The following is an 18319-nucleotide window of genomic DNA, read 5'->3' as shown; positions in this document are numbered from 1 at the left end:
ATTAACAAATTTGGCAAAAGGAACCATGGCAAAGACCAGGGGTAGCCAAAGTGATGCCATCCAGATTCTTGCAACTCCCATCATCCCAATGGTCAGAGATGGTGGGACTTATAGTCCAACAACATCTGGAAGACTTTATATTGACTGCCCTGGTGATCAATTGTGAAGTTAACTTGGGCCCATTAGGAAGGAAGCTTGTGGTGTTCACCTAGATTTTTTGGTGGATGCAGTAGCCAAGCCTCAGATACTAGAGCATAGGTTAGCATAACATAGTAGTAGTTTGCTGAGATCTGGAAGGGCCAGGAGGTGGAACAGGAGGTCTAAATCTTCCGCATGGTTGAGGGAAACCAGGTCCCTTAACACTGTGCCTAGAAACAGTAATGAGAAGTAATGAGTTGTTTAACGAAAGCAGAATAGTTCATTCCCCTCAAAAAAGGCATCTGGCTGCATGATGAACTTACAGCCCCTCTGGGAATGGTCTCTCTCATCCCAAGAATGAGGCCCAGCAGTTTCCCAAAGAACATACCCTATCATACAGGCTTGAGAATGGGCCAGGCCGCAACCAGAGCAAGAAACAAGAAAAAGAGTCACCCTTTGCCAGTGTATTTGTTTGAGCCAGACAGAAAGAGACATACACTACTTACCGGGAAAGAACTGGAATTTGAATACATATTTTATTATGAAAATTATAAGTGCTTACATAATTTGCAAAAACATATGGCAGTTCTCAGTTCTTTTTAAAGCTCAGCATGATATACTGTTAAAAGCTGCCTTTCAAAACATGAAGTCTTTTTCACATTATTTGGGAAGATTTATGAGCATGTATGCAATATCACACAGAGAAAGTTAGTATGAATGGCGTTCTAATCACCCTGAAGACCAATTCATACTATCAAGCTGCTGCACAGAAGCTGCTTTCAATCCAGTCACATTGCAACTGCTCTAGAGAGTCATGAGGAGACATGCACTATGTACACACCCTGAGTTTCACCATATAAGAGGTGTGGTACCAATCAGAATCTAATCTACATGATGGAACAGCCACCATATGTTTGATATGAAGTGGTCACTCTATGACCATTTGAGCCATATGGATTGTCCCTAAAAAGATACCGCTGGTCAGGGGGATTGCATTGTTCTGCTGTCCTTACATTAGCTGGGATTTATGTTCTCCTTGGGAGTATCCTACATGTCACCAAAGGCACAAGCTAACTAGATCTGAAGTGGGGAGCCTACAGCCTGAAAGCCACTTAATTTCATGCAGCAGCAGCATCCTCTCCAGCTGCTGTGGGCTCATTCTTGCTCTCCAGAACACTCCCTGGAAAACAGTTCCTCTTCCATTCTGCAACCGCACACAAGAAGTAGAGAAATGATGGGGGGTGGCAGAGAGAGAGAAAGACAGGGCTATGCAGTCCTGCAGATTCTCCTCTCCTTGAGTTCTGGCTCCAACCATAATTGATTTTTCCCAAGGGTCAATGATCCTTCATAAGAAACAAGTTCCCCAGCCGTAAGCTAGAGGGTTGCTTTAATTCAATGGTTTGCACACTTTGTACCTTTAGGGACCCTTTCCACATCAACTTGCCTGCCATAGTTCTGCAGATTGCAATGGTTCCATGCACTCGGGACTACACATTATATGCTGACATGCATAATACACCCCAATGCAGCCTTTGTTTGGATTTTAATCTCTCGTCAGACTTTCAGATCACTACTGTATTACACTGCACTCGCACACACCCTGCCTAGTCATTGAATGTAGGGCTTTAGTAAAGCAGCTTTGGAGGTGATTTGGAGTTGAGAAGTAGCAGGTGCTTTACCTTTCCTGGCTTACTGATTCTTAGCTCCAAATGCCCTTACCAGGCGTTCCACCACCATGGGGTTCAATAAAGGGGGGAACTGTGTAGGGGAAAAACACCTTGGGGGCATTAATTGGAGTAAAAAGAAAGAATATTTAGTTTCAGTCCAGTATTTCAGGGTTCTCATCATACTCTTAATGCTAGAGAATCTACGGGAAGCTAGCCTCTTAGTTTACTTTATGTCTACAGCAATTTTCTGTGAGATGTTATTTCCCAGTTTTACTGAGGAACAGAAATACTGATTTTGATAAATACCATTAGCCAAAGATGGATTCCTATAGCCAAAGTATGAATCCTTCCTCATTTTTCTGCTCCCAAATGTATCAACTTAGAGTATCTAGAAGACCCTTGAGACCATTCCTGCTGATTCTGAGATGTCTTTTGAATCAGTTCTTCCCCCCTAATAAAAGCAATATCAGTAACAGCAAGAAAGACAAACCAGTGCAGTGAATAACTGGCATAGCCTCTAGCTAGACTTAACTCTCAATTTCTCAGTATTAAATGACTCACTGAACATTCATTCATTTTTTATCCTTCAGACTTGAAGCTATTACACATGCAAATTTTCCAGAAACAGAATTTGTCCTTTTGCAGTTCCATTACTACCATGCATTGTTGCTGTTTGTTAAACTTCTGGCTAAAAATATTCTCTTGTGGAATTTTGGTCACATTTTTGAGAGATTATTTCAGTGCTACTTTCCAGTTGCCAGTGTGATGTTTTTGTTTGTTTTCTTTCTCTTCCCTCTGAGTTTTATTTTTACCCATAATTAACTTTGGGATGGGAGCTTATAATTCACTCCTCTGCTCTCTCTCTTAGCAAAGGCATGCGAGCATGCCCAGAGAGCTGCGGCCTCAATAGGCCATTGAAATGGGAGCCCATTCACATACTACTTTGACCCATGGAGGGCCATTTCAGAGTCAAGTGAACAACTGTGTTCTGTTCTGACAGATAAACTTAAGTGTCAAATGAGGGATTTCACATAATACAGTTTTCCTACCTGCTAAAATAGGCCTTATGTTCAGATCAATTAAACTTTGTGCATGCGCTAAGCAAGATTTTTTAAACTAACAGTTGGGAGAAAAGTTACAGCCAGATATATGAGGAGTCTTGTACCTTTTCAGGGGATTAGCTGGAAACGTTTGTGCTTCTCTCTCCCTTTGTCGGTATGTAAATATCAGCCAAATCCCTCATCAGTACAGATTCCAACGTGCAGACAAACGTCTAGCATCTATGCCCCAGTTTACAAGCGACATCTTTCACATGGATGCACTTGTTACTTCACTCCATGTGACAGATGAATGGGGTTGCCAATTCCAGGACAAACTGGAGCTACTAATTCACATTACACATTCAACAAGAAAGGGAGACACAAGACCAATCCACAGACAGTTTTACATATCTAAAATTCAGTTACGTTTGTGGTGCAAATTTTGCTCATTGTGAATGAGACTTTGGAGCAATTCACTAAAAGCAGAGACTGCAGATCATGTTGAACTGAGTTCAGCAATAGACATGCCCAAGGATTTCACATTTGGCTAAATACAGGTGTACTGGCAATCTGTGCTCCTCGTGAATTATTCAGATGGTATCATCACAAGTACAGTTTCCAACACCTAACTGAATGTTCATCAGCACACACACACCAAGCAGTTTCTAAGCTGTATACAAGACAGAGCATAAATACCCTTGAAAAGACATCTACTCATAGCAAACATAACACCACCTTGTACATTCTCTAATATTTATTACATTTTGCTTCTAAAAATTACATCCTTTGTGGGCTCATTGAGAGATTTTTTTTACCATTTTAACTCATAGGAGGGAGTGGCCCACTATTTTGAGCATGTGTGAGCCAAAAGCCCACTGAATTTGAACTGCAGCAATTTCTGCAATTACATGTGCTCCAAAGTGACACATCTGAAATGAGCTTGCAGCTCACACATTACAGTGCTCACTAAAGCAGACCATTTTCCCCTGCCAGGAAAGCAACCAAAAGTCCTACATGAGCTGGTTCTGTTTTTTTCTAAATGAAGAAATTCCAAGGTAAGGGACACAAGCACAAGAATTCTGGCTGTGCCTGTCACTCTCTAGAATGAACCCTTTTAGGCCCTAGTTAATTGAGCCCACATGTCCTCTCTCATGAATAGCAATTGTTTGCCTGCACATGCATGCAATACACCAGTCTGTGCAAACTAAGATGGCCACAGCATGTCTTGTCTTTCACCACAGGTCTGTCAAGAAAAGTCTTCTTTACAGACATCAATGAGACACACACACACTATTCCTTTCCATGTGAATGAATCGCAGCAGAATGTTAGTCTGCATGGAAAAACCTGGTACATAAGTGCCAGGATTCTGCACAGCAGAAGGGAATAATCATATGAAGCAACATTTCTGTCTGCTACCGGCATCAGTGCTATGTAAAAAACCAGGCTGTATCAGAAGTTCCTGCTACATCATCTAGTATTGGCAAAGACAAGGCATTCTGTGCAAATAAGAGACGTTAGAAGTGCATGAAGCGTCGCTTTGTGCTGTGTGAGAAAAGAGATGCACTCATCATTCCCTAATAGTGGGATATCTGCTCTCTGGCTTCTACAGTGAAGCATCGTGTGGATGGCTACAACGCTCGCCTCTTACATCTTGAATCTCCTGTTGATAAAGAACAGAGTGAGGTTCTATTAAGGCATGGGTCCATTGAAAGACAGAAGGCCTATAAGGAAGCAACTGCCAATCCAGACATACCGTGGCATAGGAGGGTTGTAAAGGACATGTGCTTGTCGTTACAATTTTTATAACATGAAGAAGCCCTTTATGTGAAACTGCTGTTGTCCAGTTCCATTTCTAACGGTGCTCGGCAGAGTTAATCTGAACTAATGTAATCAACAGATACCAAACACAACACCAAAAACATTTTTGTGAGGAGGCCAGCACCATTCCCTAGTGTTCTGAAAAGTGTGTAACTCATCTTGGCATTCTAAGTGGGAGTGCCCTGAGGAAGGCAAAGTGAAAACCTCAGTATGGAGCTGGTCTTTGGGATGGTTCATGTCATTGAATAAAAAGTGGGTGACAGGGAAACTCTCTACCCTGAACAATATGTCCCAGAAAGTGTGCAGTCAAACTTTGGGCTATTTGCCCACCCCCAGGAGTACAAGACATTTGGGAGAGGAGGGCCTGAAACTCCAGGGAAGTGGAGGATCCTGGAGCAGACAGAACCAGAAGCACTTTCCTCCCAGTAGCAGTGATTTAGTGTTCCACCCTCCAAAACTGCTCAGCTAGTCATTGAAACTGAAGAGGCAGGGAATATGTGGGCATTTCTGACTGCAACACCATCTTCTCCTCCTACCTGCATCTGTAGGTGCTTGATTTTAAGAAAGAGTATGAGATCCTCTTCAAATGCCAATGTTGGATTAGTGTCTCAGTCCACAGATCCTTACACACCAGGAACAAATTGCATACACTCAGCTGTGTGCAAGGTCTGTAGGCTTGTTTGCAGAACGGGCAGTTGGCAATGGGTTGTGGGGCTTGGGATGGAGTGTAAGTTTAGAAGGAGCTCCTAGTCCAAGTTGGAAAAAAGCAAAAAGGCAAAGAATTCAACCACTAAGCGGGTTCCTGTGGAAGGCACAGCCCTGCCTTTCATCTCCACCAGTGCAGTAAGGTAAGGAATGACCAGACGGGTATCCATTTGTGACTTACCTGGGTTCTTTAAGCATGATTTTCACTGAAGAAAACAAATTATTCTGAGCAGCAAAATAAGCAGCTCTTTGAAGCAAGCTGGCCACAAGTCCTTTCTCCAGAGTCTTCTACATTAAACAGTAAGAGGCTGACATGGATTTTCCTCTGGGGTATCCCCACTAACCTCAGTGCTGCCTCTCTAAGGATAGATGCAGAACACCTCCCATCAAATTATCATTTTTGCCCTGTTATTCCTTCTTTAACAAGCTTTGTACACTGCTGTTAACAAGATAGGAGCCTTCTCAGATGAAATCACAGCACACTCCTGCTGAGAGTTTCTGTCCTATTGGGGTCACTATGCCACCTTTCTCCTTTGATTTGAACTCAGAAACATGCAGGCCAAATCAGACCTGATGTGGCAGAAATAGCTTGATAGTTCCAAGGGTGTTAGTTTTAGTGTATCCACAGAGCCTGCAAATTTGACTGTGGCAGTGGCCAGGGGTGGGGGCAGAAGGGAGAACACCACTTAGGGAAGATTTTGATGGAGAAATCAACCCATGAGAAGAGGGTTAAGCATCCCTTTCCTCCCTGACGCTCCACTCCATACCCTGGGAAAGGTGAAAGACTGTTCACATATGTCCCATGTAGGGTTGCCAGGTTCTTGGCCTGAGACTGATCCTGTATCTTTAGGAGAAGAGAAAGTCAGCCAAGTGCAGGTGTTCTTGCAACTCTGTAATGGGAAAAACCACAAGGTGGAATTCTCCCTCCCCCCCTGCCCAACTTTTAAAGATACAGAAGACCTCTTGGTTGCCAGGTCCAGCCTCCAAGAGGTCTTCTGTATCTTTAAAAGTTGTGGAGGGGAGAGAGAGAATTCCACCTTGTGGTTTTTCCCATTACAGAGTTGCAAGAACACCAGCACTTGGCAGACCTTCTCTTCTCCTAAAGATACAGGATCAGTCCCAGGCCACGGACCTGGCAACCCTAGTCCCATGTCATGAGTAGTTTGGCCCTCAGAATCTGGTTCACAGACTAATTCTCTGCTTTAGGCAAAACTGAGGCACTTCAGGACAGTACCTGAAGTTGAAGTGCATAGTAGTCTCTAATAACAGATCTTACTTCAAGTCCTTTCTCACCCCCCTCACCATTTCTGTGAAACTTTGGCTTCAACCCAAACAAAGCAATCTCTTGTTACTTTGAGCTCTCTTCCCTGCCTTTTTTGTTTTGTCTTACTGATTCTTGAGATTAAGAAGATAAGCTTAGTGGAGCAGGATGCTGTCACTGGTTTTTGGAGGGGTTAAAGCAGGATGTACATTAATAGTGCAGTAGTGATGGTGTAGCAGCAGCAGCAACAATCATAATTAGAGCTCTGTTCCAGTAAGGTTTTCCTTGGTTAGTATGTTTCCAGTGAGGACCTGATCCCTCAAATATCAGTTCATGAAACTGAGTAGCGACATAGCACATAACAGCATGAGAAGAGCCCTGCTGGATCAGACCAAGGGCCTATCTACTCCAGCATTCTTTTCTCAACAGTAACTAACCAGAAACCAACTGCTGGGTATTTACAGGCGATTCACGAGGTTGATGTTAAGATGAATGAGATAAGAAAATGTTACCAATCCTGCATCTTAAGGATGGAGCCTAAATGACCAACCAACAAACCCACCATCAATTAAAATGTGAAGTCCAGATGTGCAGTTAAGGTAATTTAAATATGAAAAAGGGAGGAGATCCTAAATGGAACAATTCCTGATTTCTGTACCTAGCACGGCTTAACTTTGTCTTCCTATGCTATAAAGTTAAGTACTAAAGAGGTGAACCACCTCACAAGTGAGAGATGCTTTCTTTGTGTGGCTCTCTTTTTTTGGAGCATTGCCATTGATGCCTTTCAGCCATAGTAGTGCATGGAAGAGCAGTAAGAAAAAGTGGTTAGTGAGCAACAAAGTTATTTCCCGGCTGGAAGCTTTCACTTCACAATGTAACTAGATATTTCCACTTTACTACACATTCGCCACCCTTTACCCTAAAGAGATCTTAGGAGGGTCATATACAAACACAGACACAAATATGTGGAATTTAAATAACTTACAACAGCCCATCTAAAAAAGTATTTTATTTCAGAAAAAAAATCCAAATACATCTGGGCTTTTGTAATATATAAAAATAACCATTTTTATTTCTAGAGTGTATATATAATATATATAGAAATATATGCAATACAATGTTAGTACAAATGACAAATAGAAGATATTGATAATCCACATTAATATAACTGTACATTATACACTCAGTCATTTATGGGCAAGGCAGCCATTAAGCCACCAATAAACTTATGACTGCAATGCAGAGATATAAATTGACTGAGAGCTAGCAAGTGTACTCTGAAAGAAGCTTTTTTGGAATGTGGCAAAAATTCAGTACAATGCAGATAGGCAAAATGCGTGCTCAAAGTAGATCTCAAAAAGGCACAATCCTCCAGGGACATTTGTTGTGCAAGCCCTTTTGAAATGGAGCTTCTGCAAGGGATCCTGGTGGATTGTACTGAACATTTCAAGAGGCAACATTCACACAAGACAATTTCTCTGGAGCCAGTCTTGCTGACAGGTATGTCAGACCAGTGCCAGCTGACACTAACTAGTCTTATGGTGGTTTGGAACATTTATGACCAAACATTACTGATCAAAATAAAAATCTTTAAGTTTTCGGTTACATCAGAAGTCAACTGATCACTGGAACAGTTAAAACAGAATAGCAATAAGTTCAGTAAAAGCTTCCGTGTTTAGTCCTGGGTCAGCTGAAGAGAAGAATATGCAAAGGGTTCAAGAAAGCTTGTATGAAGTTTATAGCAATGTGACCATGATCTTAAACTCACAGTTGACGGCTAAAGGCTGCAGCACCTGTTACCTAACCATCTCTCCCACAATTGTAAGGACATTCCCAAGACAGGATATAATCCTGATCTGTAACTCACAACCCACATTTGCAATATGGCATGTGATTCAAATAGATAATTCTAACTCTGATCCTAACAGATAATAATAGTCCCTTCCATAGGGACTCAAGGACTCAATTTCCAAACTCGCTTTCCCTGCAATATCCAGAGTCAGCCCCAGCAAAAAGAGGAAACAAGAAGACCAAAAGTGTACATAAACCTCAAGCAGAGTACTATGAGCTTGTGAGTATTGTTGAATGAAAAGCTGTGACATTATAATATAGGTGAGAGTGTAGTAGTATTTTGCCTGTGCTGTCCCAAACATTTCCCTTAGATTTGCTTCATTTAGTATATTTGTTAAGCATTGAAGAAGCCCTTCTCCAGTACCTTAAATTCCTTTTGCCTGTAGGATTTTATCTGCACCAACAGCTAGGTCAGATTTATTTCAGGATGCCTAGTACAATATGTGGTGCTGCCACACTGCAGACATGAATCACACCATTGCATCTCTCTGCAACACATGGCTCATGGATCAGCTTAGGAGTAGTACTTATCTAATGTGCAATCAATCATCAGTATTTGAATATCGCAGGCTGGATCAACTGATGTGTGCAAACTGGGCGTGAAGTAAATGAATTAATGCTCATTGTCAGAACTGCCTGAGAGAAACTGAACAAACTTGCCTTGTTGGGGTGCAATCGGCAAGCATTTCTCTGTCCCCAAATACTGAAATTGCTTTTGACAGATAAAAGGGGCCCAAACTGCTGGCTGGATGTGCACTAGGAAGATAAGTCCCCAAAGACCCCAAATGAGAGGAAAGCCTGTTTTCAATGAAAACTTGATCCATCTGGCTAGAGCATCAATGCTTTTACCCAGGGTGCTTTTAGCTTTAAGTCCTTTTGTTTCTTGGCTTACTTGTGTAGATATTTCTCCAGATACTCATGAATCCACTTTAACTTGGGATCAATGCAGATCTGTTTGCTGCTATTTTTCAGCCTTGCACTGTTAAAAAAAGAACGAAAAGGAATTGCAGAATAAATAAGATAATTAAATCATGAATAGAAGCTACTGTTGAATTCTGCTCAGTTCAGCTCCTGTGACAAGATGTAATAAAAATTCTGCCTGCTCCTTGTTACATTATACAGTGAACAGCAAGTGAAACAAACTTTGGATTTCAGTGAAATCACAGCCATACTTACTGACTTTATCTTTATATGGTTTTGAGGGGGAAACCCAGCTGTGCTCTCTGGCTGGCTAGCACACCTATCTGCAAATCAATGGGAACTACAAATGTTCTTAACGTATTATTAAACGTCAGTAGTTCTACAAGCAACTAACAAAGCAAGCCTTGCTGGTAAGCCAGGTACAATGAAGGCCAATGCCACACTGAATCTTTCTGGAGTGCCAAATCACTTTTTAGCATTTTTATAGGCAACAAGGAAGGCCCTCTATCATCTGCTGTGCTGGTGCCTATGCCAGTCAAAAGTAGAAGAGACCTAGAAATCCATCTGTAATCATTGTCTCAGGGTAGTTTCATTTCAGCAAGTTGCAGAACTGTATGGATTTCCTTAGTCTTAACTCCTATACATGCTTGTTTTATCTATGATATTGATGCTGTTTTCAAAGATTTAGAAGATCAGTGTCATATTGGAGGTTTTTCACTTTTTCAGTGTACAATATTCCTGTCACATAAAAATGGATTTCCAGAGGAAATAAGACCTGACTTTCACTTCCAGGGGATAAATTTCTGCATGAAACCATTTAATAAATGGTATTTAAAAAGAAAAGAAAATAAGAAGCTTTGTTTCATTTCAAATGCTACTGTGGTTAATGTAGTTTCCCTTTTCATTGTGCATGTTTACTGCAGTATTGGAAAAGGTTGGTTGTGTTGGGAAAGTTCATACAAAAAGGGCCACCAGAGAAGCACATGCATGCATATTTCCCGCCTTATCAAATGATTCAGAATGCTTTTCTTTAAAAAAAGGTATAAGGGAGTTTGCTATCGTACTTCATAGATCTGTGTTCAGCACTTTACATGCTGTCTTCTGTAAATGCCCATAGGCAATGTGTGTGATGTACGTAACAACAACACAGACTCTTGTGGCGCCTTAAACACTCAAAAGGTTATGAATCAACTTCATCAGAAGCATTGGTGAGAAACATGAATAGCAAGGTCAAATAGAAATGCAATGCAAAATACACAGCCTGACAACTGCATTAAAGTTTATATCCAAAAAAAGTGTTGTGACCAACAGCAGTAACTGACAAAGTGAGATAGAAAAGCATTATCAAGCCAGAGTTGATACAGCTGGACTACTTGATAAGTTGTAATTCCGTTATTCAAGAATTTCCACTTTCAGGTCAGCAACAGTGTTCTAGAAGACTGAAATATTAACTGGTTTCTGAATATTGCCCTTTCTGATGTCAGATTTGTGGGAAATTAACCTTTTGCTGTTGTGGCCAGTGTTATTAGATTATGCGATAGATAGTTGGACTTTTGGTTTGTTGTTGCAATAATATGCATTGTTTTCTTAAAATGTCTAAAACTGATTGGGAGGGATTTTTCAAAATACCACCAAAAATGAAAAGTTGTATATAAATTCAGAAAAAAGTTATATATTTTTCAGGATAAAATATCCAGTGTTTTTTAAAAAAAGAACACAATCAATTATTAACAACAAGTTAACCATAACAAGTCACATATGAACAATAAAAGCTCTAGTGCATTCTATTCTAGGCATTAAGCACTACATTCAATGAAATAAGAAAGTGTTCTTAACAAAAAAATAAGACTGCATATTGTCCTGTACTTTGCCATTCTAATATATAATAAACACAATTTTCTAATAAGCATATTAAGCATTTCCCTCTCCTCTTGAACTTTTACTGTGTTAGTCAACTTCATCATGTATCCACAATTCTCAATAGCCATTCAGATACAGATTGTGGATCTATACTGTCTATCTAAAACTTACTGGTATTATTATTATTATTATTATTATTATTAATTACATTTGTATACCGCCCCATAACCGAAGCTCTCTGGGCAGTTTACAACAATTAAAAACATTAGAAACAAATATACAAATTTAAAAACACTTTAAAAAAAAATTAAAAAACACATGCTAAAATGCCTGGGAGAAGAGGAAAGTCTTGACGTGGCGCTGAAAAGATAGCAGACTTGGCACCAGGCACACCTCATCAAGAAGATCATTCCATAATTTGGGGCCACCACTGAGAAGGCCCTCTCCCTTGTTGCCATTCTCCCAGCTTCCCTCAGAGTAGGCACCCAGATGAGGGCCTTGGATGTTAAGCGTAGTGTACAGGTGGGTTTGTGTCGGGAGAGGCGTTCCATCTGGTATTGTGGTCCCAAGCCGTGTAAGGCTTTATGGGTTAAAACTAGCACTTTGAATCAAGCTCAGAAACATACAGGCAGCCAGTGCAAGCCGGCCAGAATCGGTTTTACCTGTTCGAACCATCTGGTCCCTGTTACCAATCTGGCCGCTGCATTTTGCACAAACTGCATTTTCTGAACCGTCTTCAAAGGCAGCCCCACGTAGAGTGCATTGCAGTAACTTGGAGGTTACCAGAGCATAGACAACTGAAGCCAGGTTATCCCTGTCTAGATAGGAGCGTAGCTGGGCCACCAACCAAAGTTGGTAGAAGGCACTCCGTGCCACCAAGGCTACCTAAGCCTCAAGTGACAGAGATGGTTCTAGGAGACCCCCTAAGCTACAAACCTGCTCCTTCAGGGGGAGTGCAACCCTATCCAGGACAGGTTGGACATCCCCCATCCGGTCAGAAGAACCACCCACTAGCAGCATCTCAGTCTTGTCTGCATTGAGCCTCAGTTTATTAGCCCTCATCCAGTCCATTGTCACAGCCAGACACTGGTTCAGCACATTGACAGCCTCATCTGATGAAGATGAAATGGAGAAATAGGGCTCCATGTCATCAGCATACTGATGGCAGCGCACTCCAAAGCTCCGGATGACCCCACCCAACCGTTTCATGTAGATGTTGAACAGCACGGGGAACAGAACTGATCCCTGAGGAACCCCATACTGGAGAGTCCAGGGTGCCGAGCAATGTTCCCCAAGCACCACCTTCTGGAGCCGACCCGCCAAGTAGGAGCAGAACCACTGCCATGCAGTCCCTCCCACTCCCAACTCAGCCAGTTGTCCCAGAAGGATACCATGGTCAATGGTATTGAAAGCCACTGAGAGATCAAGGAGAATCAACAGAGTCACACGCCCCCTCTCTCTCCCCCGATAGAGGTTGTTTCCATGCCAAAACCAGGCCTGAAACTCGACTGAAATGGATCCATATAATCGGTCTCATCCAAGTGTGTCTGGAGCTGGCCTGCCACCACTCATTCAAGGACCTTGCCCAGGAATGGAACATTTGCTCCAGCCTGTAATTATTAAGATTTTCTGGGTCCAGGGAGGGTTTCTTCAGGAGTGGTCTCACTACTGCCTCTTTCAGGCAGCCAGGGACCACCCCCTCTCGCAGAGAGGCATTAATCACTTCCCTGGCCCAGCCGGCTGTTCCATCCCTGCTAGCTTTTATTAGCCAAGAAGGGCAAGGATCCAGCACAGAAGAGGCTGCACGAACCTGTCCAAGCACCTTGTTGATGTTAATAAATTAACTACTACAACTGTCATTTTTAAATTGCCACCAAAAAAGGTTACTATTGAATTTAACCTAACATGCAGTCTGCAGGGGAAGAATTACAGGAAATCCCACGTGAAAGCGAGTGAGAGCCTGAAGCTCAGTCAAGCAGAGGCAATGAAACCACACCACACCACACAAAGGAGAGAAGAGCAGTAGTGGTGGGAGACTCCCTATTGCGTGGGATTGACACCCAAGTATGCTGAGAAGATCCATGGACTCGCTAGGACTGCTGCCTCCCTGGAGGATGGATTAGAGATGTGACGGAAGGATTGCCATTGCCCATAAAGCCCATTGACAGATATCCCTGTCTGCTCATCCATATGGGAATGAATGATACTGCCAAGCGGAGCGATGAAGAAATCACATCAGACTTTGAAGCTCTGGGAAAGAAACTTTGGGGCTCAGATAGTTTTCTCATCCATCCTTCCAGTACCTAGAAGAGGAGTAGAAAAGGAAAGAAAAATACTTCATGTGAATGAATGGCTACGAAGGTGGTGCCGACATAAGCGATTTGGATTCTGGGACCACGGGCTATGCTTCCAGGAAGATGGACTGCTGGGAAGTAATGGGTTGCACCTCACAGGGACTGGCAAGACTGTGTTTGGCCACATGGAAGAATTCATTAGGAGAGCTTTAAATTGAATCCTAAGGGGGAGGGAGACATAAACTTGGCAGTAACGATGAACAAAGACTTGTGTACAGTAAGAGGAACTGAGGGAATGGCTCTAATGGAGCCCAATAATAGTCTTCATAAAAATGTAGTAAGGAAGCCAAGCCATCAGTCACATGGTCTTTGATGTCTGTATACTAATACGCAGAGCATGGGAAACAAACAGGATGAACTCTTAATACAGGGGAGTAAATACGACTTGATAGGTATAACTGAAACTTGGTGGGATGGCTCCCATGACTGGAACACAGTAATTGAAGGATATAATCTGTTTAAAAAGAATAGAATGAATAGAAAGGGAGGCAGAGTCACTCTCTATGTTAAAAATATATATTCCTGCACAGAAATACAGGAGGATGAACTTGGTAGCTCCACTGAGAGCATCTAGATTAAAATAAATGGGGCAACTAATAAAAGGAATGTAGTGCTTGGAGTCTACTACCAACCACCCAATCAAGGAGAAGATGAAGATGAAACTTTTGCAAAGCAAATTGCCAATGTTCCGAGGAGGCATGATGTAGTAGTAATGGGGGACTTCAATTATCCTGATATCTGTTGGGAGACAAATTCTGCCAAACACGGCCCCTCCAAGAAAGTCATGACTTTCTCCTACAGAAAGTGGAGGAATCAACAGGAGGATCGGCTATCCTGGACTTGATTCTAACCAACAGTGATGACTTGATGGATGAAGTGGCAGTTACGGGAACTCTGGGAGAAAGTGACCACGCTATACTAGAGTTCTTGATTTTAAAGGAAGCAACAGCTGAGGGTAGCCATAGGTGTACCTTGGACTTCAGGAAAGCCAATTTTAATAAACTCAGAACAATGGTAGCTAAGGTTCCATGGCAAGCGACCCTAATAAGAAAAGGAGTCCAAGATGTGTGGGAGTTTCTAAAAGAGGAAATTCTAAAGGCACAGTGGCAAACAATTCCATCAAGGAAAAAAGGGGGAAGACACCAGAAGAAGCCAATGTGGCTTCACAGAAAGTTTAGAGATGACCTGAAAACAAAAAAACGACACATATATAAAGTGAAAGGAAGGCTAGACCACAAAGGAAGAGTACAGACAGGTAGCATGGAATTGCAGGGATGGCATCCGGAACTGTAAAGAAAGATTGGGCGAAGGGATTAGGGCGGTGGTAAATGCATCCTTGAAGGAGGGTGTAATGCCACCGGCCCTCAAGGAGGCAATTGTAAGACCTATCCTGAAAAAGTCCTCCTTGGATCCCCAAGTTTTGAACAACTTTTGCCCTATTTCGAATTTACCATTCTTGGGCAAGATCATTGAGCGAGTGGTGGCAAATCAGCTGTCAGCACACTTGGAGGAAGCGGATTATTTGGATCCATACCAATCGGGTTTCAGGACTGGACATGGTACTGAAACAGCCTTGGTCGCTTTGGTTGATGATATGAGGAGGGCTATGGATAGGGGATAATTCACCTTCCTTGTCCTCCTGGATCTCTCAGCGGCTTTTGATACCGTTGACCACGGCATCCTGTTAGATCGCCTGGGAGGATTGGGAATAGGAGGCACTGTTTTACAGTGGTTCCGTTCCTTTCTCTCTGACAGGCATCAACAGGTAGCATTGGGGGATGAGATTTCAGACCCTTGGCCTCTCACTTGTGGAGTGCCACAGGGTTCTATTCTCTCTCCCATGCTATTTAACATCTATTTAAAACCGCTGGGTGGTATCATCAGGAGATTTGGGCTGCGGTGTCACCAATATGCTGATGACACGCAGCTCTATCTCTCATTTAAATCTTCACCGGAGTTGGCTGTAGAGACCTTGTCCAAGTGCCTGGAATCCGTGAGTGGATGGATGGGAAGAAACAGGCTGAAGCTCAATCCTGATAAAACCGAGGTACTGCTTGTGGGTGACAGGGGAAAGTTGGGTATTGTTGACCTGGAACTCAATGGGGTAAGATTGCCCCTGAAGGATCAGGTCCGCAGCCTCGGGGTTATTCTTGACTCCAAGCTGTCCATGGAGGCTCAGATTTCGGCAGTGAGCCGGGCAGCTTGGTATCAGTTACACCTGATACGGAGGCTGCAACCCTACCTCCCTGCTCATCAGCTCCCATTGGTAGTGCATGCACTGGTCACCTCTCGACTGGACTACTGCAATGCGCTCTACGTGGGGCTACCCTTGAAAACGACCCGGAAACTACAGCTGGTACAAAATGCGGCGGCCCGTTTACTTACAAATAGCCGCCGCCGTGATCACATTACGCCGGTGTTAGTTCATCTACACTGGCTTCCAGTTGTTTTTCAGGGACCAATTCAAGGTGTTGGTATTAACCTTTAAAGCCCTATACGGTCTCGGCCCAGTTTACCTGAAGGAGCACCTCCAGTACCACCAACTTAGCTGCCTGACTAGATCAGCCACGCAGGGCCTTCTCTCAGTACCACCAACGAAAACAGCTAGGTTGGTGGGAACTAGGGAGAGGGCATTTTCAGTGGCGGCCCCCACTCTCTGGAACTCCCGTTTGATCTTCGACATGCCCCTTCCCTGGATGCATTCTGCCGAGCATTAAAAACCTGGCTCTTTGGACAGGCCTTCGGGACCTCCGGGGTGGGCTAAGCTTTTATCACTATTACTGAACGTCCATTGTTTACATACTGTTTTATGCTGTAATTTATCCTTTATTGTCGACTGTATTGTATTGCTATGTATTTTAAATCGTATTTTAAATTGCATTTTACTGGAATTTAATTGTGTACGTCGCCTAGAGTGACCTTGGCCAGATAGGCGACACAAAAATTAAATTATTATTATTATTATTATTAAGGCTAAAGCTGAGAATGAGCTGAGGTTAGTGAGAGATGCCAACAACAACAAAAAAGCTTTTGTCAGTTACACCCATAGTAAAAAAAAAACAGAGAAAAGAAATGGTGGTACAGCTACTCAGTAAGGATGGCAAAATGATAACAGATGACAAAGAAAGCGAGAAGTGCTCAATTTGTACTTTGGCTCAGTCCTCCCAAAAGAGAGTCTATGACCCTAATGGCAAACATGAAGTTGAAGGGGCAGGATTGCAGCTTGAGACCAATAGACAAATCGTCAAGGAATACCTAATCACGTTGAATGACTTCAGATCTCCAGGGCCTGATAAGCTTCATTCTAGAGTATTGAAGGAACTGGCTGAAGAATTCTCAGAACCACTGTCTATTATCTTTGTGAAATCGTGGAGGATGGGTGAAGTGCTGGAAGATTCGAGGAGGGCTAATGTTGTCCCAATCTTCAAAAAGGGGAAAAAAGGCGTAACCTGGGAACTACAGACCAGTCAACCTCACATCGATCCCTGGGACAATCATGGAGCAGATTATAAAGCAGTCAGTCTGTAAGCATCGTGAAAACAATGCAGTGATTACTAGAAGCCAACATGGATTTATCAAGAACAAATCCTGCCAGACTAATTTTATCTCATTGTTTGACTGGGTAACCTCCCTTGTAGACTGTGGGAATGCTGTGGACATAATATATCTCAACTTCAGCAAAGCTTTTGACAAAGTGCCCCCATGACATTCTGATTACCAAGCTAGTTAAATGTGGGCTGGATGGAACAAGTATCAGGTGGATCCACAGTTGGCTCCTCAAAGAGTGCTTATCAATGGTTCCTTCTCAAACTGGGCAGAAGTAACGAGTGGGGTACCGCAGGGCTTGTTCCTGGGCTCAGTGATCTTCAGCATTTTCAATAATGACTTGACTTGAAGGGGGGGCAGGGAATGCTTATCAAATTTGCAGATAATAGAAAATTGAGAGGGATAGCTAATACCTTGGAAGACAGAAACAAAATTCAAAGGGATCTTGATAGGCTGGAGCACTGAGTTGAAAACAACAGAATGAAATTTAATAGGAACAAGTGCAAAGTTCTACACCTAGGAAAAAGAAACCAATGCACAGTTATAAGATGGGGATACATGGCTCAGCAATACTACATGCAAGAAGGATCTTGGGATTGTTGTTGATCACAAGCTGAACATGAGCCAACAGTGAGATGTGGCTGCAAAAAAGGCGAATTTGGGGGCTGCATTAACCGAAGTATAGTTTTCAAATCATGTGAAGTATTGATTCCCCTCTATTCTGCACCGGTTAGGCCTCATCTTGAGTACGGCGTCCAGTTCTGGACACCATACTTTAAGAAGGATGCAGATAAACTGGAATGGGTTCAGAGGGCAACAAGGATGATCACGGGATGGAAACAAAGCCCTATGACGAGAGACTGAAAGAACAGGGCATGTTTAGCCTTGAGAAGAGAACACTGAGGGGAGATATGATAGCACTGCTCAAGTACTTGAAAGGCTGCCACACAGAGGAAGGCTAGGATCTCTTATTGATCATCCCAGAGGGCAGGACACAGAATAACGAGCTCAAGTTGCAGAAAATCAAATTTCAATTGAACATCAGAAAAAACTTCCTAACTGTGGTACAACAGTGGAATCAATGACCTATTGAGGTGGTGGGCTCTCTGACACTGGAGGCATTCAAGAGATAGCTGGACAGCCACCTGTTGGGTATG

The 18319-nt window shown here is 42.7% G+C and overlaps 1 protein-coding gene across 1 annotated transcript in view; it reads right to left on the bottom strand.

Moving 5' to 3' along the window:
• Positions 1–687: 687 nt before the first annotated feature.
• Positions 688–18319, bottom strand: part of CXCL12 (C-X-C motif chemokine ligand 12) — a 32163-nt gene continuing 14531 nt past the window's right edge. The window contains exons 3-4 of the mRNA XM_061634751.1: positions 9374–9460; positions 688–4506 (exon numbers count right to left, since the gene is read on the bottom strand). Coding sequence (XP_061490735.1) covers positions 4491–4506; positions 9374–9460 — 103 coding nt within the window. The 3' untranslated portion in view covers positions 688–4490. The remainder of the gene's footprint in view (positions 4507–9373; positions 9461–18319) is intronic.

This window comes from Rhineura floridana, chromosome 7 (genome assembly GCF_030035675.1).
Source record: "Rhineura floridana isolate rRhiFlo1 chromosome 7, rRhiFlo1.hap2, whole genome shotgun sequence".
NCBI lineage: Eukaryota > Metazoa > Chordata > Lepidosauria > Squamata > Rhineuridae > Rhineura > Rhineura floridana.
The sequence above is the reverse complement of the archived record's forward strand: the minus strand, read 5'-3'. Positions and strand labels throughout refer to the sequence as shown.